This window comes from Ammospiza nelsoni, chromosome 3 (assembly GCF_027579445.1).
Source record: "Ammospiza nelsoni isolate bAmmNel1 chromosome 3, bAmmNel1.pri, whole genome shotgun sequence".
NCBI classification, from domain to species: Eukaryota; Metazoa; Chordata; class Aves; order Passeriformes; family Passerellidae; genus Ammospiza; species Ammospiza nelsoni.
This window is the reverse complement of record NC_080635.1, coordinates 74,079,062-74,100,988: the sequence shown is the minus strand read 5'-3', so window position 1 is coordinate 74,100,988 and position 21,927 is coordinate 74,079,062. Positions and strand designations below refer to the sequence as shown.

General features: G+C 38.3%; 1 protein-coding gene across 1 annotated transcript in view; it reads right to left on the bottom strand.

Annotated features, from left to right (window-relative positions):
• LDAH (lipid droplet associated hydrolase) overlaps window positions 1-21,927 on the bottom strand; it is a 113,763-nt gene that overhangs the window by 77,605 nt on the left and 14,231 nt on the right. Inside the window, exons 2-3 of the mRNA XM_059469130.1 lie at window positions 20,736-20,888; window positions 2,549-2,683 (exon numbers count right to left, since the gene is read on the bottom strand). Of these exons, the coding sequence (XP_059325113.1) occupies window positions 2,549-2,683; window positions 20,736-20,883 (283 nt within the window). The 5' untranslated portion in view covers window positions 20,884-20,888. The remainder of the gene's footprint in view (window positions 1-2,548; window positions 2,684-20,735; window positions 20,889-21,927) is intronic.

The window sequence follows — 21,927 nt, the reverse complement described above, 5'->3', positions numbered from 1 at the left end:
TAATCAATGTCTTCACAGATAATTTATTATTCCTTCACCACTTCTCTGCTTTTCCCATACTGTTTCTTAGGATGTAATTCAGTTTCAAAATGGTCTGAAGGCCCTACTCCCCCTGTGTAAAGAGCAAGCAGTGGAAACACTCTTTTTGATGGACTAGAAACCAGTCATTACCTGTCTTTTTTCACGAAGAACCATAAACTAAGGCTAGTTTAGCAGATTTAAAGGACACACTATTATCTTCTACAGTCCATAGAACATTAAAGATCTAACTAGAAATTTATTTTGTAAATTGATTATTAAGAATGCCACTCAAAATTTCCTGTCATTCAGAAGGAAAAACATGCCTTGCTGATTTGACTGTGTCTAACTCAGTACTCATCCATATTGTTTACAAAGTTCTAGAGATTTATCTTTAATATTATTTATCATTTGACCAAATATGGTATCATTAAGTAATGAATGCTGACTAACTACTAATTAGGTATATGACATTTTAATACATCAATTGTGCCTCTTCAGTTGATTAAGATATGAATCACAGGATTCCATATTTCTGTAGCACTTGGCAAACACAGACTATTAGGGTAAATAAATTAATAATTTATTTCTGATTTAATTTCTCTTTACTATCAGTCTCACTTTTCTACCAAAAGTAGTTTATTGGCAGCCCTAAGGACAAACAAAAGCATGCCTTCCATCTTCTTGAAGGACACTGAGGCATTGGAGTGTGTCCAGAGAAAGGCAATGAGCTGGGGAAGGGTCTGAAGCACAAATTTGATGAGGAGCAGCTTAGGGATCAGGGGGTGTTCAGCTTGGAAAAAAGAAGTTCAGGGAGGACCTTATGGCTGTCTACAGCTACCTGAAAAAAGGGTGTAGCCAGGCAGGCAGGGGTTGGTCTCTAAGGGATACAACAGGAGAAAATGACCTCAAGTTGTGCCAAGAAAGGTTCAGCTTGGACACCAGGTAAACTTTCTTCACTGAGAGTGGTTAAGCATTGGAACAGGCTGCCCAGGGAAGTGGTGGAGTCACCATCCTTGGAAGGGTTCAAAAAACAAGCAGATGTGACACATAATGTGGTTTAGTGGGTACGGTGGCATTTGGTTGCCTTGATCTTTTCCAAATGTAATGATCCCAAGATTCTACACTTACTTCTGTGTGAAATGTTCTAGTTCTTATTTCTCATCCAGCCACAGCAGATGTCTACAGAATTAAACCACTTAATTATGTCTACAGATGTCTACAGAATTAAACATTGCTATGTATGTACACCTGCTGTCTATGCATGTTTTATGCTAATTTTAAATCAAATAAGAGAGAACTAGAAAACTGTTCTCATTTTTGTAATTTTGCCTACACTTAAGGATTGATGTTGGCCTGTTTTATGTTCACAGTAGTGTTCAAAACAAATGTCTTTTTAAAAACTGATGAGGATAAGGCCTTTGAAACTGAGGTATAACTTCTGTATTGTATTCAATGAGTAAAATTAAGTTTCAAATAGTTGTGCAAAGTGGATTGATTACTGGGAGCAGAATTACAGCAGAGAAATGTTCAATTAACGGTGTGTGCCTCTGTGAAGCAAGGCTTGCAAGAGTTCTCTGAAAAGAAGGATATCATACAGAAGTAGAAATGAAGGGTGTAGCTTTGTTCAGTTTCCAAATTGCTAAGTGATATCCCTCCAGTCAATTAGGAAGTAGTCTGTGATCGATGGCTGCTGTTGGAAAACTTACTTTAGTCTTTATTAGACTTCCAAAATGTACTTGAACTAAATCTTATCAGGCATATTATTCCTTTGTAGTTTGCTACATTTAAGACCCCTTTACAGGGCAGCATAATTCACAAGTCAAGTGCACAATTTAAATGCTTGCACACTCTAAATCAGTGGTCTCCAAAGGGGGGTGTCAGCACAGTGTGATATAGGAAGAAAATATCAGAAATGCCAATTTATGCTACGTCACTGTAGCTTGACCAAGTCCAGAGGACTTCCAACATCTATCAGCTTTCAGGACAGGATTCACTGCAGGCTCCCCCACCTAATTGTGCTTGGAGCACCATCTCTTGCTGCAGATCTGCATGTTAAAATACTCTTAACAGATACACAAGCAACCTCTCCCCTGCAAACACCCCATACTCCAGTCTCAGAAAGACTTAACTTCCAGGTAATTCACTGATTTAGTATGGCTATTTTTAAATTCTGAGATAATTAAATCTCTCCTAACGTACTCCATCTCTGAACTGGACATTTAATTTAAAAATGTACTTTTCTATCTACTCTTCTCAACATAAACACATTCTACACCTTATTCACTGTAATGTGTCTCTAACAACTGCCAACAGTAAACTCTTTTATTCTCCTAAAAGCACATATTTGTCTGGCAAATCTAATTTACCTAAAATACTTCACTAACTTCTCATACAACTGAAAATTGTTCTGTGGATATACAATGGAGACATTTAAAAACTCAAGTCAATCTGTTTTCAATAAGCACAAGTTTTGCCGCTGAAACTGGAAGAGTATAAACAATTGTATGCATAGGTTACAGTATTGTACCTTCTATCATTTCCATCCCACTCGGAGGTTTACAGTGTCCAGCATGGCTCACAACCCAGACAGGATACTGCTGGTTCAGTCCACAATAAAGGGCCTGTATAAAGGTCCTGTAATAACCTGCCAGTCCTGGGTTACCTGCCAAAAAACAAAACATAGAAGCACAGTCAATAATAACCTTCCAACAGCAAGCAATCTGCTTCAAAACAAACTAAACAGCATTACACAGCAATTTGCTAATTTATTTTCTCTAGTACATTTCCAGTTTTCATTTCCCCAAAGTTATGTTCATTTCCCCTATGCTATTGAACTTGTTTAATTCCAGTGACCAATGGCACTCATGGGAAGCATTTCACAGAATTACTTCGAAATTGCAAAACCTAAAATTGAAGTCCAACACAAGTGAAAACATCTTTTTCCATCAGAGGTTAATCAGCTTGCTTATCTATCCCATCCAGTTACAGGAATGTGAAACTAAAACATCACTAAGTCTACAGCATGTATCATGTGATCCAGATGCCTGCTTTCCAAATATCTCAGTGTAACCACTTCAAAATAGGTATGTGGCATTGTTACTATACAAAAAGGCTGTCCTGACCCTAAAAGAAAGGATGATTTTATCCTAAACACATTGGACCAAATAAATATTTTCCTGCTTGCAACTTCATTTTTTATCTGTCCCTTTTTACACCAGTGGAGAAGCTCTTTCCTTTTCAAATCTTCTGCTCTAGAACCATGGGATAACCTGTCCTCCCTCCTGGTGTCCCAGCAGCTTTTGAGGGCTTCTCATAAAAGGCTGGTGTCTGAATGGCTATGGCTTGCCCTGGGAATTCAGACCACCCTACTCTAAAATCCACTGTTAAACACAGAAAGTATCAACAGTCATACACCACTGCTGATGTGGAAACAGAAATATTGTCCCAAAGATAAAAGTACATCTATGAAAAGGATCTCTGGATTGCCAAACAAAACTCTATACTTTACTCCTCCTTTTTTCTTTCTCGTTTGGATATCACTAGTGATGTAAATTGGAGAGGAAATTCATATGAAGACAAAGCAGAACTTTCCTAATTTCCACAGGATACATAAAAATTCCACACAGACATCAGAACATAAAATTCATATTTACTTATTTATTTATTTGATGGTTTTCCAGAGTAGTTACACTGATTTTTTATTATTGTTTAGATGCCAGCAAAGCTCACCATCATGGCTGGGATTGCTCAGTTATGTGTCTTTCAACTCTAACATCAGGCAATTCTTAGTTTGGGTATCATCAACAGCAAAAGGCAGCATGAGCAGTATTGTGTCAAAAGGCTGTCATTTTTTAAGACAAAAACATTCCAAAATTACACCAGTGTATTACAAAACAAAAAAGCCTTCATTCAAATTCTGTCAACTCCTCTATATCCATCTGATTGTAATAACAGAAGCTGAGCTGTGAAAGTATTGATAGTGACAGAGAAGGATTAGACCTATAATCAAATTAGTACCTGTGAAAACGGCGTATGGAAATAAAAACAAGGGTTATTCCACTTCTTCTCTTTCTGTAGTGGGTATTTTCATATTTTCTTGTTTTTCTTCCACCCTTTTGCTGTTCAGGTAGCACACAGTAAGTTCACTGCTGTCCCAAGAGGTTCCCTGAGCCCAGTGCCACCGAGGCACCCAGAGCCACGCAGAGCAGAGCCACGTGCACAGGAGCTCGTACCACAGCTCACCCTGGGATGATGCATGAGCACAGGAAGGGAGCCTTTCCCTCTAGGTAATGTATCTCACACATTCACCCCTCACTTGCATGTACTGAGTGTCTCTGGGGGGTTTTAAATCTTAATAAAACTACTGATCTTAGACAAACATTATTTTTACTGGACTACACACACAGATGTGGGGGGGAAAAAATCCTCAACCTCAAAACGTCACAATCAGTTATTACGTATTTCTAAGCATCTCATTGTAAGCTTGCCATTAAAGGAGACTTTTAAAAAAAAGAAACTTGTTTTGTAAAAACTCCAGAACACAATCAAATTTGTGCAAGTTGATTTCCAAGAAAACAATTTAAAATTCACAAGGTTCACATATCCATACAATTGCATCACGCTTTCATACATCAAAAATATATAACATGAAGGGCCCCAGAGACAATAAAACATAATCTTGACATCATTTGTCAAGTTCCTTGGATTGATGTTACACAGAGGAAATCTGTCTTTCAGCAAGGCAGAAGAAAAAAGTAGCAGCAATCCAAAATCAATTGTGTCTTCTGTAGCACAAATGATCATAATGTTTTGCATTATGTTTAATCCTGGAATATAACACCATTAGGAGTTTTGAGATCAAGGAATCACAAAATTAATCTCAATCATAGCATTTTTTCTTTGCACTTTTCTCTCCTTTAATAATGCAGAACAAGGATGGGGAGAAATGACAGCAGCTTAGACATCTTGGTGCTCTTTTCCATCATCAGCAGGTGAACCTAAGACGTAAAATCTGCTCAGGATTTGGTCATCAGCTGAAGAACAGCGAGGCTTTGCATCAAATATTATAAAAAGCCTAAGACAATCTAATACTTTTTTCAGGGAAAGGAGACTTTTATCCTGTGTTAATTTGGTGTGTTTTTTAGGCAGGTAAAAGAGAAAATCCATGAATGCAAAAGAAACCCCAGTCCTCATAAGCATCTGCCCCTGGTAAGAGATACCTGCGACATCTGACCTGTTAGAACTGCTACTGGCATTTCAAAATGCCTTGAATGGGTATGAATGAGAACTGCTGGCACACAGGGGAATGAAAATCAATAAGAATTTTAACAGCAAAAATTTCTACAGAAAATTTCTACAGCAAAAATCACCATGTGTAAAGCAGTTATAAATTGATTCTTTATTGAACTTGCAATTCCAATGGAGTTATTCCAGATTTGCAGTGACCTAAGTAAATGCAGATTAATAGTCCTAGCTCTTGAAAGCTGGCATCTACAATATTTATGACTGAATAATGTTTATCTCATATGTCTTCAAAGTAATTTTATATCTTCTTGATTGAGCTGCTGTCAAAATACTTTATGAGAGGAAACAAAAAAAATGAACCTGGACTGATTAAGATTTTTTTCATATAACAGAGTAATAGTAACAGCTAATAGAAACTGGGACTTAATACATACAGCAGCCTGTGATCAATAATGTTTTAGGCTGATCTTTGCAACTGATCTGTGTTCAATTAAATTATTTTATTTTATAGATAAAGAACTACCAGGTCAATCACAAGGGCACCCAGGCAGTGCTCATTTGTGCTTTAGAAGGATTTCCCAGTACAGTAAACCAGAACTGCCTATGCTCTATCACTCAGCAACCAAGTGTCAAAAAATGGAAACCATAAGTAAATGCAGTGTTAACCCCCATGATTTGAAGGTTACTCCAGTTATTTGAATACCACATCAATCCTTAGACACCTCAGGGCAGCTGAATCACTCATGCATGCCAATAAATCTCAAATTGCAGTCATCTGAAGCATGAAGCACATCTTAAGCAGTTACTCTCAACTGTGCTTAATTTTCAATGACATTTATGTTGTATCAGAAGTCTTTTAAACAACAGCTGTAAATGGTGACCATAACAGAAAAAGAATCAAGACTGTAGTACACTGAGGATTTGTCTAATTTGCAAAAGATTTCCAAGCACTTCATGGAAAGACTGTGTCAAATGGACAACTTACACAGTGAATGAGAACAGCAGGACTACTTTATCTGATGTGCCCACTGGCTGCAATATGCAAAGAACTCCTGCCACACTCCCTGTTTCTCTCCGTAACCCATGACATTTCACCCAGCTATTCTACATTAAGCTCAAAGTCTTTCCATTTTTAATTTGAAGACGGGAATCCACTGCTTCCTTTTCCAATCTGTTCCACCCACAGCTAACACAAAACAGTACAGAACAACCACGAGTGCAGAGGTGGAACCTAGAGCTATTTTAGGAGGTAAATATTCTCCACTTCTATATACTGCAGATACAGGCTTCCAAGAACTAGAACTACTACTCTTTAGTCACCCATATAAGTAGAAATACAAACATGGCATATAAAGGTGCATTTGCCTACCTTTCACTTTCAAACACTCTCCTGTTAATGCTTTTTCCATCAAATCAAGATTTTTAAATGCCATCTGCTTTCTCAATAAGACACTTAAGCAGTGGAGAGAGAACAACTTCTATAAACAGAATATTTACCCGGAAATCACTTCTAAAGAACAACCTTTATCCCAACTTCACATTATTTCCTATGTAATGCATCACAAAGTCGAACTTGGCTTGTCTTAAAATGAAATACTAATATTTGAGATGCTGCACTTCCACAAGAGAAATTATTCAGACTTGATAAATTTAAACCTATATACAGTGCACTATCAGTGCAACTCCATCAGTTTAATTATGAATGGAAGACAACAAACACATCATGCTCTCTTAAAAAGTCACAGACCATAGCCATTCCTCACAAGCAATGACAGCTTTTATGGCTTACAAATTGCCAAGCATTTTGAATTCTTCAGCAACAGAACACATTCATGTCAAATGGAAACCACAGGTAAGAGAACACAAGCACTAGATAGCCCAATGGAAAAAATGTTCCAGGTTAGAAATGAAGACAGTCACCAAAACAAGAAAGAAGCCTTCTGTGCAGAAAAAATATAAGTCAAAAATATATACAGCTTGCTCAAAAGAAATTGAGACTAAAACATAAAACTAAGTAATTTTTAGCAGTTCTGGAAGGGATAGCTGAATTGAGAAAGATTTATTTAAGCAGTATATAATAAAAGCCAAGAGTGGTAGGGAGTGAATGAAAAACTGCCATGTAACTAAGCCATCCCAAACAGTGACAAGGTTTCTTGCATCCTGCTTTGAAACAAGCATTTGGGTTCCATGCACTGTCCTGTGAGATGTTCCCCAGTGCTCCCAGTGGTGTCTCCAGGAGCCTGACCATCCCTGGGAGCAGCGGCTGGCACTGAGCCGTGGTGCTTTATGCACTTCTCCAGCAGTTGCTTTTTGCTTGCTCTGGGACCTCAGCAGGACCATAAAGAATAAAGGCAGCTACATGAATACAAGAAGGGAAATACACAGCCAGCAGTGGGTTTACAGAGAACTTTAAGGAACTGGAAAATATGCCAGCAATTACCATAAATGTAATTTTAGAAATAACCCACAGTTTCAGAATGAAGGGTATGCTGCAGTATTTACACTATAGTCTCTTGCATGGAAAAAAAAAAAGCAGCTTCTAAAAAGAAAAATAAAATAAAAAGAGCAGCTATAAAGTAAATTTGAAATCCAGGGGTGCACAGCAGGACACATAAAAATCATTTTTGTGGTGATGATTCTCACTGTCTCTTCACAGAGCTGCCAAAGCTCCCAGCTCCAGCTTGAAGAGCCTCAGTGACAAGTTCCTTGCTCAAGGAAACTTAATCTGCCTTTGGCATGTGACCAGCCACCATGGAAGAAGATGCAACTCCCCTATGTTAATGAATGGAAAGCAGCCCACGCAGATGTCAGAAGAATTTAAATGGAGCATGCAGAACACACAATGATGTTCTCACACTTGGGAGAAAAGTGCAGAATCTGACACCGTGGCTGGTGAGCAGGCCTTAAAAGGCAACACACAGGTCTCTCTGACATGCAAGGTCAAGGGATTTCATATAAAACATGTCAAATATTGAGTGACCATCATAAACTCATGTCAATGAAGCTTTCACCTGTTTACACGTCTCAGGGTCTGGCATTCCTTGTCCTGTATCCCTTTATAGTCCCTACTCTAGGGGAGCAGCATCAGCCAAGCAGCAAAACATTACAAGGACGTTATACAGAAACACATGTGAAAACTCTGTTTGATCCTCTCTAACTCTGGAATAGTGAATTTGGCTGGAAAGCACTGTAAGATATTTGCTTGAGTTGTGAAAATAGGGAATCTCAGAAGGATTCAGCCAGGTGTCTGTAACACAGCTTATTAGAGAGATTTTTCAAGAACATTTCACATTTTTTCCCCATATATACGTACACACATACACTGTTATTAGTTTGACACAGCTATAAAACTTACATATAGGATTTTATAATACACATTCTTTGTATATATTTTGCAAAGCCAATAAGCTTGTCTGTTGTTCCCTAATGCTGCTTCACTTTTAGGATAAATGTAGGTTCGTTCACTTCTAAAGAAAACCCACAGACAGTCTGATAAACCTGAATTAACCTAACACAGCTGTTTTTGCCCAAGTGACAAGAATGCCTGAAGCTTGTGAACTAAAATTACCAGCTAAAAATTGTGACAGTATATGCTGGTTTTCCCATGGCAATAATTAACAGCATCTATCCAGGCAGATAAGATATGAAGTCCAAAATGCTGATTTCATCCACTGCAAATCTACTGAACTTTGTAATTAAGCAATATTGCAAGGGTTATAAAGTCCACAGATGTACTTCAAAATGACTTCTGCCATCTCAGCCAAAAGAGGTACATAAATACAAAAGAAGCCTTGATTTTAATTTTTTAATATGTCTGTAAACTTTTAATATGTTTCTTGGAAGGGAGTTAAGACTGAGACATAAAACTGAAACAATTGAGTTCTCAATGGAATAGCCAGTTTTTCACACTTTTCAATAGTAGAACACAGAATTTTCTAGTGCTTACAATTAAATAATTTTTGTGTGCTGTTTTCCCCATAGTAAATGAAAAATGAAAACATTTAGTTAGATCTCCTAGTACACACCTACACACATACAGTCTCCTAAGCAGATGAACACAGATATAACTACTAGATACAACTAGGTGGTTGGTCTGACCCAAACCATCCTACAACCAATGCTGGCAGAGAGGCTACTGTGAGTTCTGTGCTGGGTCTGGAATTGCCAGTGGGAATTTTTCAGCCAGCTTCGTGGTCTGAAGCAGCACTGGACCAGAAGAAAACAAACCTCCTAAAAGAAAGAGGGAGAACAAAGGAAGTGCATGAAGAGGAACACGAGACTTAATGTCAAATGGGTTCACAAGAAAGCCTATGAAACATCTGAATAACACAGCCCTGATGAGACAACAGCAGCAGGAAAAAGACAAAGATGGGAAAAAAAGAATTCAAACCCAAGATAACCACAAATTATTTGTTTTGTGCAGATACACAGCTCTGAAAATTTGATCACTTTTGAATTATATGCAAGGAGAAAGGAAACAATACACTCAAAAGGCACCAAAAAGAATATTTTCAAACCTGTATCAGATTTTCCTATATTGTACCACTGGTAAGAATTAAAAAAAAATAAGAAAATGCACAGGTTTGGGTGCTTTGGGGTTATTAGTTTTAGCTATTGCTTGTTTTGTTTTATCAAGGTAGTAACAGACAGGAAATAAATGGCAACAGAGAGCACCAAGACAGTCAATTTCAGAAAAACAGACTGAAAATGTGCAATTTTTGTGTATTGAAACATCAAAATTGTTGCATTTGAAACCAACAATCTAAGATGATTTAGAGAACTAATTTTGCATCTGCCTTGAGTCTTCAGAAATGCAAGATAAAAGAACAGACTGTTCTGAACATGGATAAACCACGGTTTACCAACACATTTCCTTAGGAACAGACTCTTTGCATTGACACCACTGTTTTTCAGACTGAGGAAAAAGGCCTTGTAGGTGGGGTATTAATACTGGTCCTAAGTAGATGCTCCATGAAGACTTCAACTGAAACACTTTTTTCAGGAAAACATAAAACACAAATCACTTCACAAGCACATTTGTTCACCCATTCAAGATCTATTGCCAAGAGTTTCTGCCTCTTAAGAGAAGGCTGTGACAATGGATAAAAAATATCCAGAACTTAGAGATGGAAGGCAGTATTTATGTATCACTATGTATTTACTTATTCCTATGAGAGTTTTTTAATCCAACTAGGATAATCAAGGTTTATTTTCAAAAAGGGAAATCAGGACAGTGAACAAAATCTCCCATCATGCCCATAACAGTAAAACAAGAGCAAGAGTTATAACTAACTGAGTTTCTGGTCATACTGTTTTCCATAATTTCCATAATAATCCAAATATTGAACATAATGGGTCATATTTATTTCTAGTACTGATTCAGTGATCCATAAGAGTTACTATCAGACAGAAATAAGACCATGTGTTAACTAGAATCTGAAATAGGATTTTTAGTTTTCATTCTTTTCAGATACAAATAAATCAAAATGTTTAATATCAAGGCAAATTCATAGTAGCTCAGGTATTTCTGGTATCAGCTCCCAGAAAGTAAGTACATTATACACTGCTGCTGTAGCTTTAAACACTTTAAATGCTTTGTTTGTACATGATGCACATGGAAACACTGGATTTCCTTCATAGGTAAGTCCTTCACTAAGCAATTTCTTCTTCCATCCTGCCTCAGATATCCCATGAAGAGAAACAGATCTTTTTTAAAATTTTCAAATCAAGAAAAATACCCCAGAACACAACTTTTCCATAACTCTTGCCAACTCAAGCCACTGCATGCTGCAGGAGAGGGATCACTTCCTCCCCTGATGCTGCTCACACAGCCAGGCAGGAGGGATCCATGCTGAAAATGCCTCATTAGGGAGAGGACACCAAAAGAAGGCTGTGGATTGAGAAATTTCAGTAAGTCACTTCAGCAAGTCCCATCTGCCACCCAGATTTAGTGGAGGGAAGTACTGTCAAACACAGCTGGACATTCAACCATCCTGTCATTACTCTGCCTTCTCAAACTTAACAAGCTCAACTGTGCCAAGCCCCCATCAGAGTTACTTCTGGAGCACTGGGAAATTAAAAAAAAAATGGCATATTTCAAGCCTAGATCTGACCTACAGGCTCCTCTCTGCATGAGGAAGTTTTTATTTTTAATGAAAGACTATGTTTTTTTTCTGTTCTAAAGACAATGGAAGCTCGTGGGCTGACCCAGTAAACAAAGCACAACTGTCAGCATATTTTAAAATATTAGTCACAAACAAGTAGTCCAGAAGCAGCAAAAATAATGAAGAACAGTGTCCTAAGAATCAAAATTTTTAATATATAATGTGAGATAGAACACACACCTTTACTTCAGGGGGTACTCTACAAGCATGCATGTCTTCAGCCAAGCTTTTATTTTGCTATCTTTTGGCATCCACTATGTCTCAGAAAAAGCCTAGGGAAAATTCACTAACATATTCAAAGTTTTGTGTGGATTGAAAACAGAAATCAAACAGGTACAGACAAATTAGTATTATCTGCTACAAAAAATGTCCTCAGGAAGTCAAACTATTTACCTCAATAAGTAAAGGGGAGGATCATGTGGCACTTATTCACATTTTATAAACAGGAAACAAACCAAATAATCAGTGCCTAGTAATACTTTAATTTTCATGCACAAACAACTCCAGCTTACAGTATCTTACATGCACAATCACCTGAGGAAACAAGGCTGATCTTGTAATTAAGTCATGAATATTTGCATTAGAGCTAAAGAAATGGCTAGAAAAATTGGGAGGAGTAGCTTTGGAAATATCAGGTAGATATGGGTGGGTTGTTTCTTGATTTGTGCGTGTCTGTGTGTATGCTTTTGCTCCTGTGCAAAGTGCAAACACACAAAATATAATGACATATACCCCATACAAGCACAAGAATAAAAACTGTTTTGCAGTGTTTATGTCTCACTGAAATAAAAAACTGTGCTGTTACTTCCTTACCTGCTGATAAGAAGACCAATCATAGGGAAAGGGAAAAACATTTTATCTTACTCTATGTACTTCTACCTTCATTGTTATGGGGCACAAACCTTTAACTCTACAGTGTAGTCTGTTCTCAGTGATGACTTTTGCATCCCCCATACCAGTTACTGGAGAGTAGGAAAGCCAATTCTTTTACTCAGAAAAATGGAAAAAGTTCATCTCAATGTAAAATACAAATTCTGGGTGTCAGAATCTGAGAACTCAGGGTCAAATGTAAGGAGTTGGCAGCTTCAGCTGGGGCTGCAGTGGAAACAAAAGCAGATGGCTCAAGGGAGAGGCATTCTCAGGGAATCACTACCACCTGGAGAGGCTGGTGGGGCACCAGCTCTTGCCAAGATCTCCAGACAGAGCATGTGAACTCATGTATGTGCTGAGTGCTGGGGACTGACACCATAACTTAACAACAGAAGGTTCTGTGGCAAATCCAGCTGAAGGAACTCCCACCTTCCCCCCTGCCTATCATTCCCACCCTCCTACCACGGCTCACCAGCCCCTGAATTACACTGGCACAGCTCTGTGGGGCCCTGCTGTGAACCCAAACAGGGAACTGCTCCAGCTGTAAAAAGACCCCAGAAATACATGTATGTATTTATTTAATTCACAGCATGATCTCTCAAAGTATTGTTCTGGCATAACTGAGGGGTGGAATGGCACAGCATGGTGGGAAAAGGAATACCTTATGCCAGTATTGTTGACAAACATTTTGAATTGCAAAATAATGGCCTCAGGAAGTTTTTTAAGTGCTCCAAGCAATAATCTCTTGGATTTCCATTGTCTGGTGAGTCTTAATGAACACTCTACAAATAGTTTCTAACTTCCACACTACTTTACACTCAGGAACATCTGCTTTACACCTAACATCATGGTTCCAACAACTGTGTGAAGGCAAGAGCTATATGAATGGCCAGTCTCCTCAATAGCCACCCACATCTAAAGAGAGGTTCAATGTTACCTGCTAATCAAAGCAGGTAACGGTAGAGACTTTCCAGGAAAATTCTAATTATGTTATGCTGATCATGTAAGATTATAATACAGAGAGGTGGAGTACAGGGAAAGACATTATTGAAAATTTTAGGACCACCAGGTAGTTTTCTCTGAGCCAATGCAATGAGCAGCCCAGCAGGTCAATAACACATTCAAAGATCAAGTGGTTGCTTCAATCCCCATGCTGCAGGTGAGGCCATGATAAAAGAGCACAGCATTTCTCTTCCTCTCTTCAGGAAAGCACTGCAGATTCACAGCCATCCTCTCCACGCAGTAAGGAACAATGTTTTATAGTAAATAATCCAGTCAAGTACAGTATCTGCAGAACTAAGTTTAATTTCAAGCACTGCAAATATCACAGAATGGATGAATGCTGCTACTAAGATAAAATGTAAAAGAGAAATTCTTCCTAAATAGAGTATTTGTGCACACACAGAAGGCATTCTGCTCAGCTGTTTGGATATGAACAGCATATAATAAGGACACAAATCAGATGCAAAAGTCAGACTTTTTTCAGTTCCTGCTGATCAGCCACATGTGGCTCAAGTGTGCCAGCTGGACTAGCTGCCATTCTGAGCTCCATAACCCCCCACAGGCTTTGTCAAGAGAGCCAAGACTTCAACCAAACAAGATTTTTTAGTTGATTCCCTGGACCAGATGTGTAAAATAGCAACATCTTCACTTCTGAACACCTAAAAGTTCCTTTTTCTCTGTTCCATTGTTTCAGCTGAAGAAGGACAACAGAAGCACTACTCTCTTTGGGATGGCATGATCAAAATGAGGAAAAGCAATAGGACTCATGAAAACTTGTACCTTACACTAGTAGTGGTAGGTAAAGATAAACACATCAAGTACAATGTTAATATCATGGAAAACATCCACATAAGAAACAACCTCAGCTTTAGGTCACCAGAAATATGTGATACAGGATTAAGAGTGTTATTGTATGAACAGGGGACCTCTGGAGCTTTTGTCAACATAAGTACTTACACTTTAGTGTACTTACACTTTCAGAATTTCACCTAAAAATTCTCATTGCATGTAGAAGCATTACTTAATTCAACCCCCCAAATCCAAAGTTAAATGAATGATTCTTTTAAAAAAGACTTGAAGTACTTTTATGTGATGAGTTATTTTCCTTAATGTCCTTTTCCTATTTATTGCTGTACATTGGAGGTGATACCTGCCTTGGCACAAGAATTTTTTACAGTGAGTAAGAGTTTAGCTGCCCATAGAGCTGGTCAATGATTTAAACATTCCAGAGAGGAAGTATTTGTTGTCTCACTCTATGCAGCTGTGCTTCTATGTTAATTTACTTACTTGGTGTTAGCTGTGAATGCTAGCTTAGAAGTTTAGGTTATTGTGTAATTACAAATACTGTAAATGTGAATGAAGATTTTTTTGGTGCTTTGGGACACAATTTGGGAGGATGACTGGCCATATACTAAGAAGGAACCCAATGGAAAGGTGGGAACAGAAGCCCCAGCACTCTCAATCTTATATTCTCTGCTCTAATTTAACTTGCTTTACCTCACTCCTCCTAATGCAAATAAAAGGCATTTGTATGACCCTCAACAACTAACATAACTGGTTAATCACTGTAACATGATCTTATAAAACTACTAATTTTATTTTTTTCTAATAATAATACAGTAGAGAATCAGTCAATGCTTACCTGTGCATTCAGAGGAGAACATGAAGCCTGTAGTATGATATATCTGGCTATTATAGCAATCACTTTGCCAAAACACACTTTTTTTTTCCCTAATCTTTAGAACAGCTCCCTCTTCTGGCATCCTCTGCTTATACTGTATTTAAGTAGCATACTTCATTCCTTACCAATTTTTAATTCTGTTTGGTTCCCAACACTTAACAAACCCAGTTTCATTGTTAAAGGTTTTCACTGTTCAGTACAGCTGTGAAGCAAAATACAGCTTTTGAAAGGATGACTAATTCTTATCAAGTATTTATCTAAGATTATCCATAGATTTTACTATCTTTTGAAAGTATCCCAATAACAACCAAGAATCCACACATGGAGACTAGATGGCCAGTTCAGGGGTCACATTTGCAGGATCACTGAATTTGGAAGGGATCATCTAAGATGTGAGTCCAGCTCCTCCCTGCTCATGCAGAGTCAGAGGAGGCTGCACACACATTGAAGTCTTTATTATCTTCACAGCTGGAGATTCACATCTCAGGGCAGCCACCTAACTCCTCAGTAGGCAGAAATACTCATGGTGCCATCCCTACCCTCTGGTTCTACAAACTACCCAGAAATTTATGCTCCTTCCTTCGGCATCTGAATTAGCTGCTTAATCAGGCTGGGTGAAATTGGGCCTTAGAGTCCCTTTCTGAACGAGGTGTCATGTCACTGGACTCAGTTTGACTACCCCCTCACCTCCCCCTCCACCAAAGAAAACCCATCAAATCACCAAGACAAAGTAAACAAACAAACAAACACCCTCCAACCCAAACTTCCTAAGGGCTCTCATAATCCTGCTAGTAGTGACAAAACTGCAGAGAACATGAGGACAGACTTTTTTTCCTGGATGATGCTCTGGTACTATTCTTTCAAATAAGAACAACCAACCACAAAACCAGAAAGAGGAAAAAACTGCCTAATGCATTCAGACAGAACAGGTTCTCACCTTTGTTCACAGAATTGCTGCTGGAGCTCAGTCAGTGCCTTTAGGCACAAAATACACATGACCCAGAACACCCCTTGCCCAGGAGGTAAGAAATCTATTTTCCTCCTAATATGTCTGTCCATTGCCAGCAACATTCCCTTTCCTCCAGCTGCATTTCAAAGGCAAATCATGAACACTGCTATGTGCTGGGGGAGGAGACCCTGGCTGCTGACTTGGAAAGCAGTGTCTGAGAAGATAAAGCATCTTCCCCGAGTAACTTCATGGTCTTGACTCCAAAATCAGATTTTGCCTCACATAAACAGTCTGACCCATCCACATGAGGTGCCAAGATTCCATGCAGGATTCCAGATTATATCCTGGCTAAGGCTGCCAAAAGCTACACACTGCAAGCTCATCTGCTGATACTGAGAGCCCTTAGTACATCTACTTCAGTTGTTGCAGACCAAGTTACAACAGGAAGATTTTGTACCAACAAGGGCATTCAATCGCATAAATTTTGTATGCCCATTCTAAAACCAACTTGAAGAGAATTAAACATGCTTTACACAGTTTGCTGAATGAGGAAATAGATGCTTTTACCCCTTGGTTTCGGTGGTGACAGTAGACCCTCCTGAAGAACAATTCATTCCAGTAACAGCTGAGCAGAGGGAAAAATTAATAACTTTCAAGAAACTGGTTTGGTAGGAGCCAAAGAAACAAAATACAGAGAAACTAAGCTTTAGGACTATACAATTAGTTTTATTGAGAAGTATTCTAACATAGTGATTCTTATTATAACTTTCCTTATGCAGGTGTTGAGGGTGATGACTCTTAAGTAAAACAGCAGGTGAAGACAAAGCCAGACAAGGTACAGAAAGCTTTTTAGAGTCCGTATGTTACAGTTAAAAATGGCAATTTAAAGATTTTAAAACTAACAGGAACTCTCACCTCAAGAGAGAGTATACTAAAGAGTTGTCATAATCCAGACAAATTGTTTGTTCTGCTTTCACAGCTAAAAAATAGTTCAGCAGTCATCAAGTGAAGCAGTATTGTTGATATAAGTACACGTAACTACTCCTAAGAGATGAGAATCCAAATATGCAATTTCTGTTGCGCACAATCAATTCTTGACTCACAGAATTAGTTCAGAAGAAATATCTTTATACCTGAAAAAGGTGTGTGTTTAAGTCCTCATAGCCCTTAAACATCATCAAGTGACAGCATAAGTTGGTAAAACAGTAACATGATCCAAAAAGCCAGCAGTGATTCAACTGCAAACAGGCAGATCAAGAAACTTGGCAAAGCATACGGAATACTCTGAATGCAGGCCAGAGAACCAGATTCTGAAATTATTTCTGTATATTAATGAATGAAACTTGTGTAACATGATTTACCACAAAAAAAAAAAAAAAAACCAACTATTTACATTATATATGTTTACCAAGTACAAGATTGTAAATTGCAAAATTGCCTTGTTTACAGCAACGGTAACACAAATGAGGAAGCCTGAAACAAAGGTATCCCAATGTACCCCTGCAATTAAATGCAAGAAAAACTTTGATGAAAAGCAAAATGTCATGAGCTAAACAGCACAGTGGTTTTAAAATTTGCATTTATTTACAAGACTAAATGTTTCATAAATACACAGGCACAAATAGATACTATTAAAACAGAAAAATATTCCATTACACTTTGTGGATTATGGTTTTCAATGAACACAAGACATGTTAAATATTGCTGTAGCAGATTTTGTATTTCACTGCTAATTTTACACTAAACAAACATTCTAAAAGTGAAAACAGTCCTTTGGGACACAAGAGGAAAAACAGTAATTCCTGTTCTTTCCATTGCACCTACGTATCCAGAAAACCACATACCTGATCCTCCATCTGGTACACACTTAATGTTACTCTCATGAGTAAATCTTATCAATTTTAACAGAAAAGAATTTATCTTCAGAAAGTCAAACAAGTATATGCATATACTCTAGACTGAGGAAAAACTGGACCTTCTACACAGTCATTACTTTAGTAGACACATTATTACTCCTATTCAGAGGTTTTGTGGACACAAGAAGAAATGCTATGAAACAAAGTGTGTATTAAACATTTCAATTAATACAGTAAAGCTTTATTAAAATTATAAGTTCACTCACACTGCCACTAACAAAAAAAATTAGCTTGTTGCAGTTAAATGAGATTAAATCCTGCTGCATGCTCTTTTTTTCAACTGCTTCAAGCGCAGTGAGCTATCAGTTCTCAAGAGGCAGAATCCTGTTTCATTTTAAGTCATTGATTTCAGAGTAGAAGAATGTTTTGGAAGTATTTTTTTTAAAAAGTGGGGAGAGGGAGAAAGCTAAGTTGGACCTGAGAGGAATCCACACAAACCAAAAATAAATACACAGGATTTATTCTCAAATCTCCTGCAACAATTCAATTCCAGCAGAAGCTGAGAATTTTGTCACCTTTCTCAATACCCACCCACAACTCTGTTTGGTTTGACCACGTGTTAACAAAACCATATGCCTGAATTTCACTAGGACTGGAAAAGTATGTACCAGAGCAGTTTAATACACAGAACAGAGTAACAAATGCAGCAGGACCAACCACCTTCAGCTCAGATCACTCACACTTGCCTGTGCATGCTCTCTTTTTTTAAAGTCAGAGCTGCCCTTGTCTGAAGATTGCTTTCCTTGACTTGTGTACCAAGCTGTCCTTCTGCCCCTCTTTCCCCCATTCCATAAACAATCTCAACCATGGATACATGCCATTCAAGTGTGAAAATGGCTGGACTCCAGAAAGGCTCCACATTTAATACTCAGGAATTTACAAAAGCACAAGGGAAATGCTATCTAATCCTGATTTTTAGGTACATGAACATATTGACCAAATGTCCATATCTCTCCTAAGGCTGCGTTTTTTGCACTGTAGATAAGCCTTTCCTTGAAAGCTAAAAATGAGGCATGCAACAGCAGCAAAAAAACCTCACCATTTGTTTTATGAGAAGCAAAACTGCACTTTGTTATGCCAGGCCCCACTAAGCTCCCTGCCAGGCACAGCAAGAAGCTTGGGTAACTTTATTCACTACTGAATTTGGGCACCTAAAGTGAAGAGAGCATTATAGTGGTTGCTGAGGTCTTAAATTGTTTTTGCAGTGAGAGAACTTCCAGCTTATTACCAACATAATTCTGAAATACGAGCAAAACCATAAATCAGCTGCTTGCAAAAGACTGAAGACCATGACAGAAGTACACTGAATATTTCACTGATGTCTATTTCTGAACATCTATCTTAAGATGTTATTAACGAGTCTTCACAGAACTGTTCAGCAAGAAATCAGCTCCATGTAGTCCTGCCACTACATTTTTTTTTGCATTAAAAGTTTCCTGTGATGAATATGGAGACCATGCAATGTATGTGACTTGGTACATTTTGAACAGAATAATTACATGCCTTGCAGAGGTACCATGCCTTGGATGCCAATGTTTTACTTTTGTGCTCCTCTCCTACATATCTTTCCACTGATATAATCTAGCTTTACAGATTTACAGCCTCTACTATCACCCCAAACAGAAGGTGTCAGTCTGAAGACAGGTGAAAGCTCCAGAACTTGTGGGGAAAAGGAACTCTAAACTTAGCTGTTCAATTAAACCTTCCACAACTGAGAGAAAGCAGCAATTGAAAAGCATGAAATCAGGCTTATACCTCCAGAGAGGTACTGAAGAGATACTGCACAGTGTATTTGGTTTAAAAGGTCATTCCCCACAAAACAGGAACAACATGTACTCATAGATGGCTTCTTTTCAGTTAAGAAAAGAATTTAAACTTCACTGTCACTGGCTTAAGAAGTTACTATTCAGCTCCTGGAGGCAAAGGCATAAAATCACTATGCCCAAGGAAACTAACATAAAATATTCCATGGACCTTCCAAAACATTGAAAAAAAAAAACCTGAAAAATTGGACCTGTGTTCTCTTTCACCACTAAAGACCAAGCCACACACAGTCCCATAAATGGCCACTAGGTACACTAACAGTGAACCAAAGTTGTGGACTCAGAAAAGTCATTATTTGTACCACTCATTCTAGGAGAAATAACAACAGTATCCAGAACATCCAAATAAACAAAAAAAATAAACATTAGAAATCTGCAAACTCTAAGGTGGTCAAAGAGTCACAGCTTGAGTGGGTTCATGATTTACTTTTGCTAAGATCAGGATTCCTACAGTTCATTGGTAGACTTCAACAAACTTAGAACTTCTCCATTAATTTTAACATATGCCAAAGGCAAGTTTAGAGCTCTCATTTTAAGACAGCCACATTTAAATATAATTAGGAGCTGTACAATACTCACTGAGTTCAAGAGAGTCAGCATTAAAATTCATGTGTAAAAATCTAAGTTAAAAAATTTTCATATTAAAAAACCCAAAACTAAAAGAAACAACTGGATCTAGAATTTCTCCTCAAATACTGTAACTTTCATCTGTCAGTTGGCACACAGCTGACATTGCAGTAACACTTCAAGGTGCAAGAGATAAATAGAAGAAGAGCAATGAAAACAAACAAAAGCCCACAACACTCTCAGTAAACCACCACCACGAAGAAAGTGAGTAAGACATCCTAATTTCTAAGTGCTGCCTTCTTGCACTGTTAAAAATAAAGGTAACAGTAGCAATCAAATGTAACAAAGAAATTTCACCACTGTAGTATTATTGAGTTATTGGCCACGTGCACGAGCCAGAATTTACCACTTAGACAGTGAGAATTTTGAAAATAGAACTGGACATACTCCTTTCAATCAACAAACTTCTAGACTCAAACACAAAAAAAAGACCCTTACCAGGAATAATCATGAACAAGAGCCTGGGTAGATTTTTACTTTCATCTTTTGAGAGGTCTTTCCAGGGCCCACACTTTAAGACATGGGTAGCAGCTCCACAACAGTAGATAAATTCTTCATGTAAGGGCACTGGCTCTTCTGACCTCATGTTTGCTGTTGAGCAGAATAAGATACTGTTATAACAGGTCAATACTTACAGAGCTGTCTTTTTGTCACTATGCCTTGCCCCAGAATAACTGCAAAAAAACCCAGCCAAACCACCCCTCCCCCAACAGCTGTCATATCCAGTAATATAAGGCCCAGTTCAGTATTTGATATTTGAAGGGGCTGGAGAAGGTGATACATGTTGCTACTATATGAGAGAAAGCATCATCTTTCAGTTTCTGTCTCAGAAATACACAATGGTGAACTGGACAAGAAGCTCTATTCTACCTTAAAGGCAAATATTTTAAATTTCTTGTTCATACTTGTCCTGATTAAACCATACAGACATGAGATAGAAGGAAATGTGTAAGTGTTGAAGGTCTGAGCAAGTGATAGATGGAGCTTTAAGTGAAAAAGGGGGAATCCTGCAGCTCTGTAATATAGGGCCTGAATTCAGTGGTCCAGTGTGGGGATGTGATGAAGGCATGATGGGTGTTGCTTGTAATTTTGGGGGAACAGATGGAAATTTTGTATGAATAATGCATGATGTGTTGTAGTATGTTGATGATATGGGGATAAGGGGTGGAATGTCCTGGGGTGATGTTATGATGCTTGTATCCCCATTCATTTGTTCTGTGCCTTTAAGACCGGCTCTGAAGAGTGGAAGTTTTGTTTGGGTTTCCCTTATTCAGGGACACAGAGATGAGCAGTACATAGGGCTGTTTTTCACTTCTTGCTTCAGCTTGCTGCTTTGCTTGCTCCCTTTTCTGCTCTTGCTTCTGCTCTGCTTTGGCCTCTGCTTATTAGCTAGTTTAGCTAAACAGTCCACATTCCTTCCTGGACTGTTTCTCCTCTCCTGTTCCTGTGACCATCTCGAACCTGCTCCGGACTGGGACTGGGAACACCGAGGGTTTGCACTGTTCGGTTGCAGCAGCTGCCCCAGCGCCGGAGGGACTGAGAACAGAGCAACCACCCCCGAAAGAGACTTTCTGATTTTGTCATCTTTCTCAGAGCGGTGTCATCGGGTATTGTTCATTTTGTGTGCTGG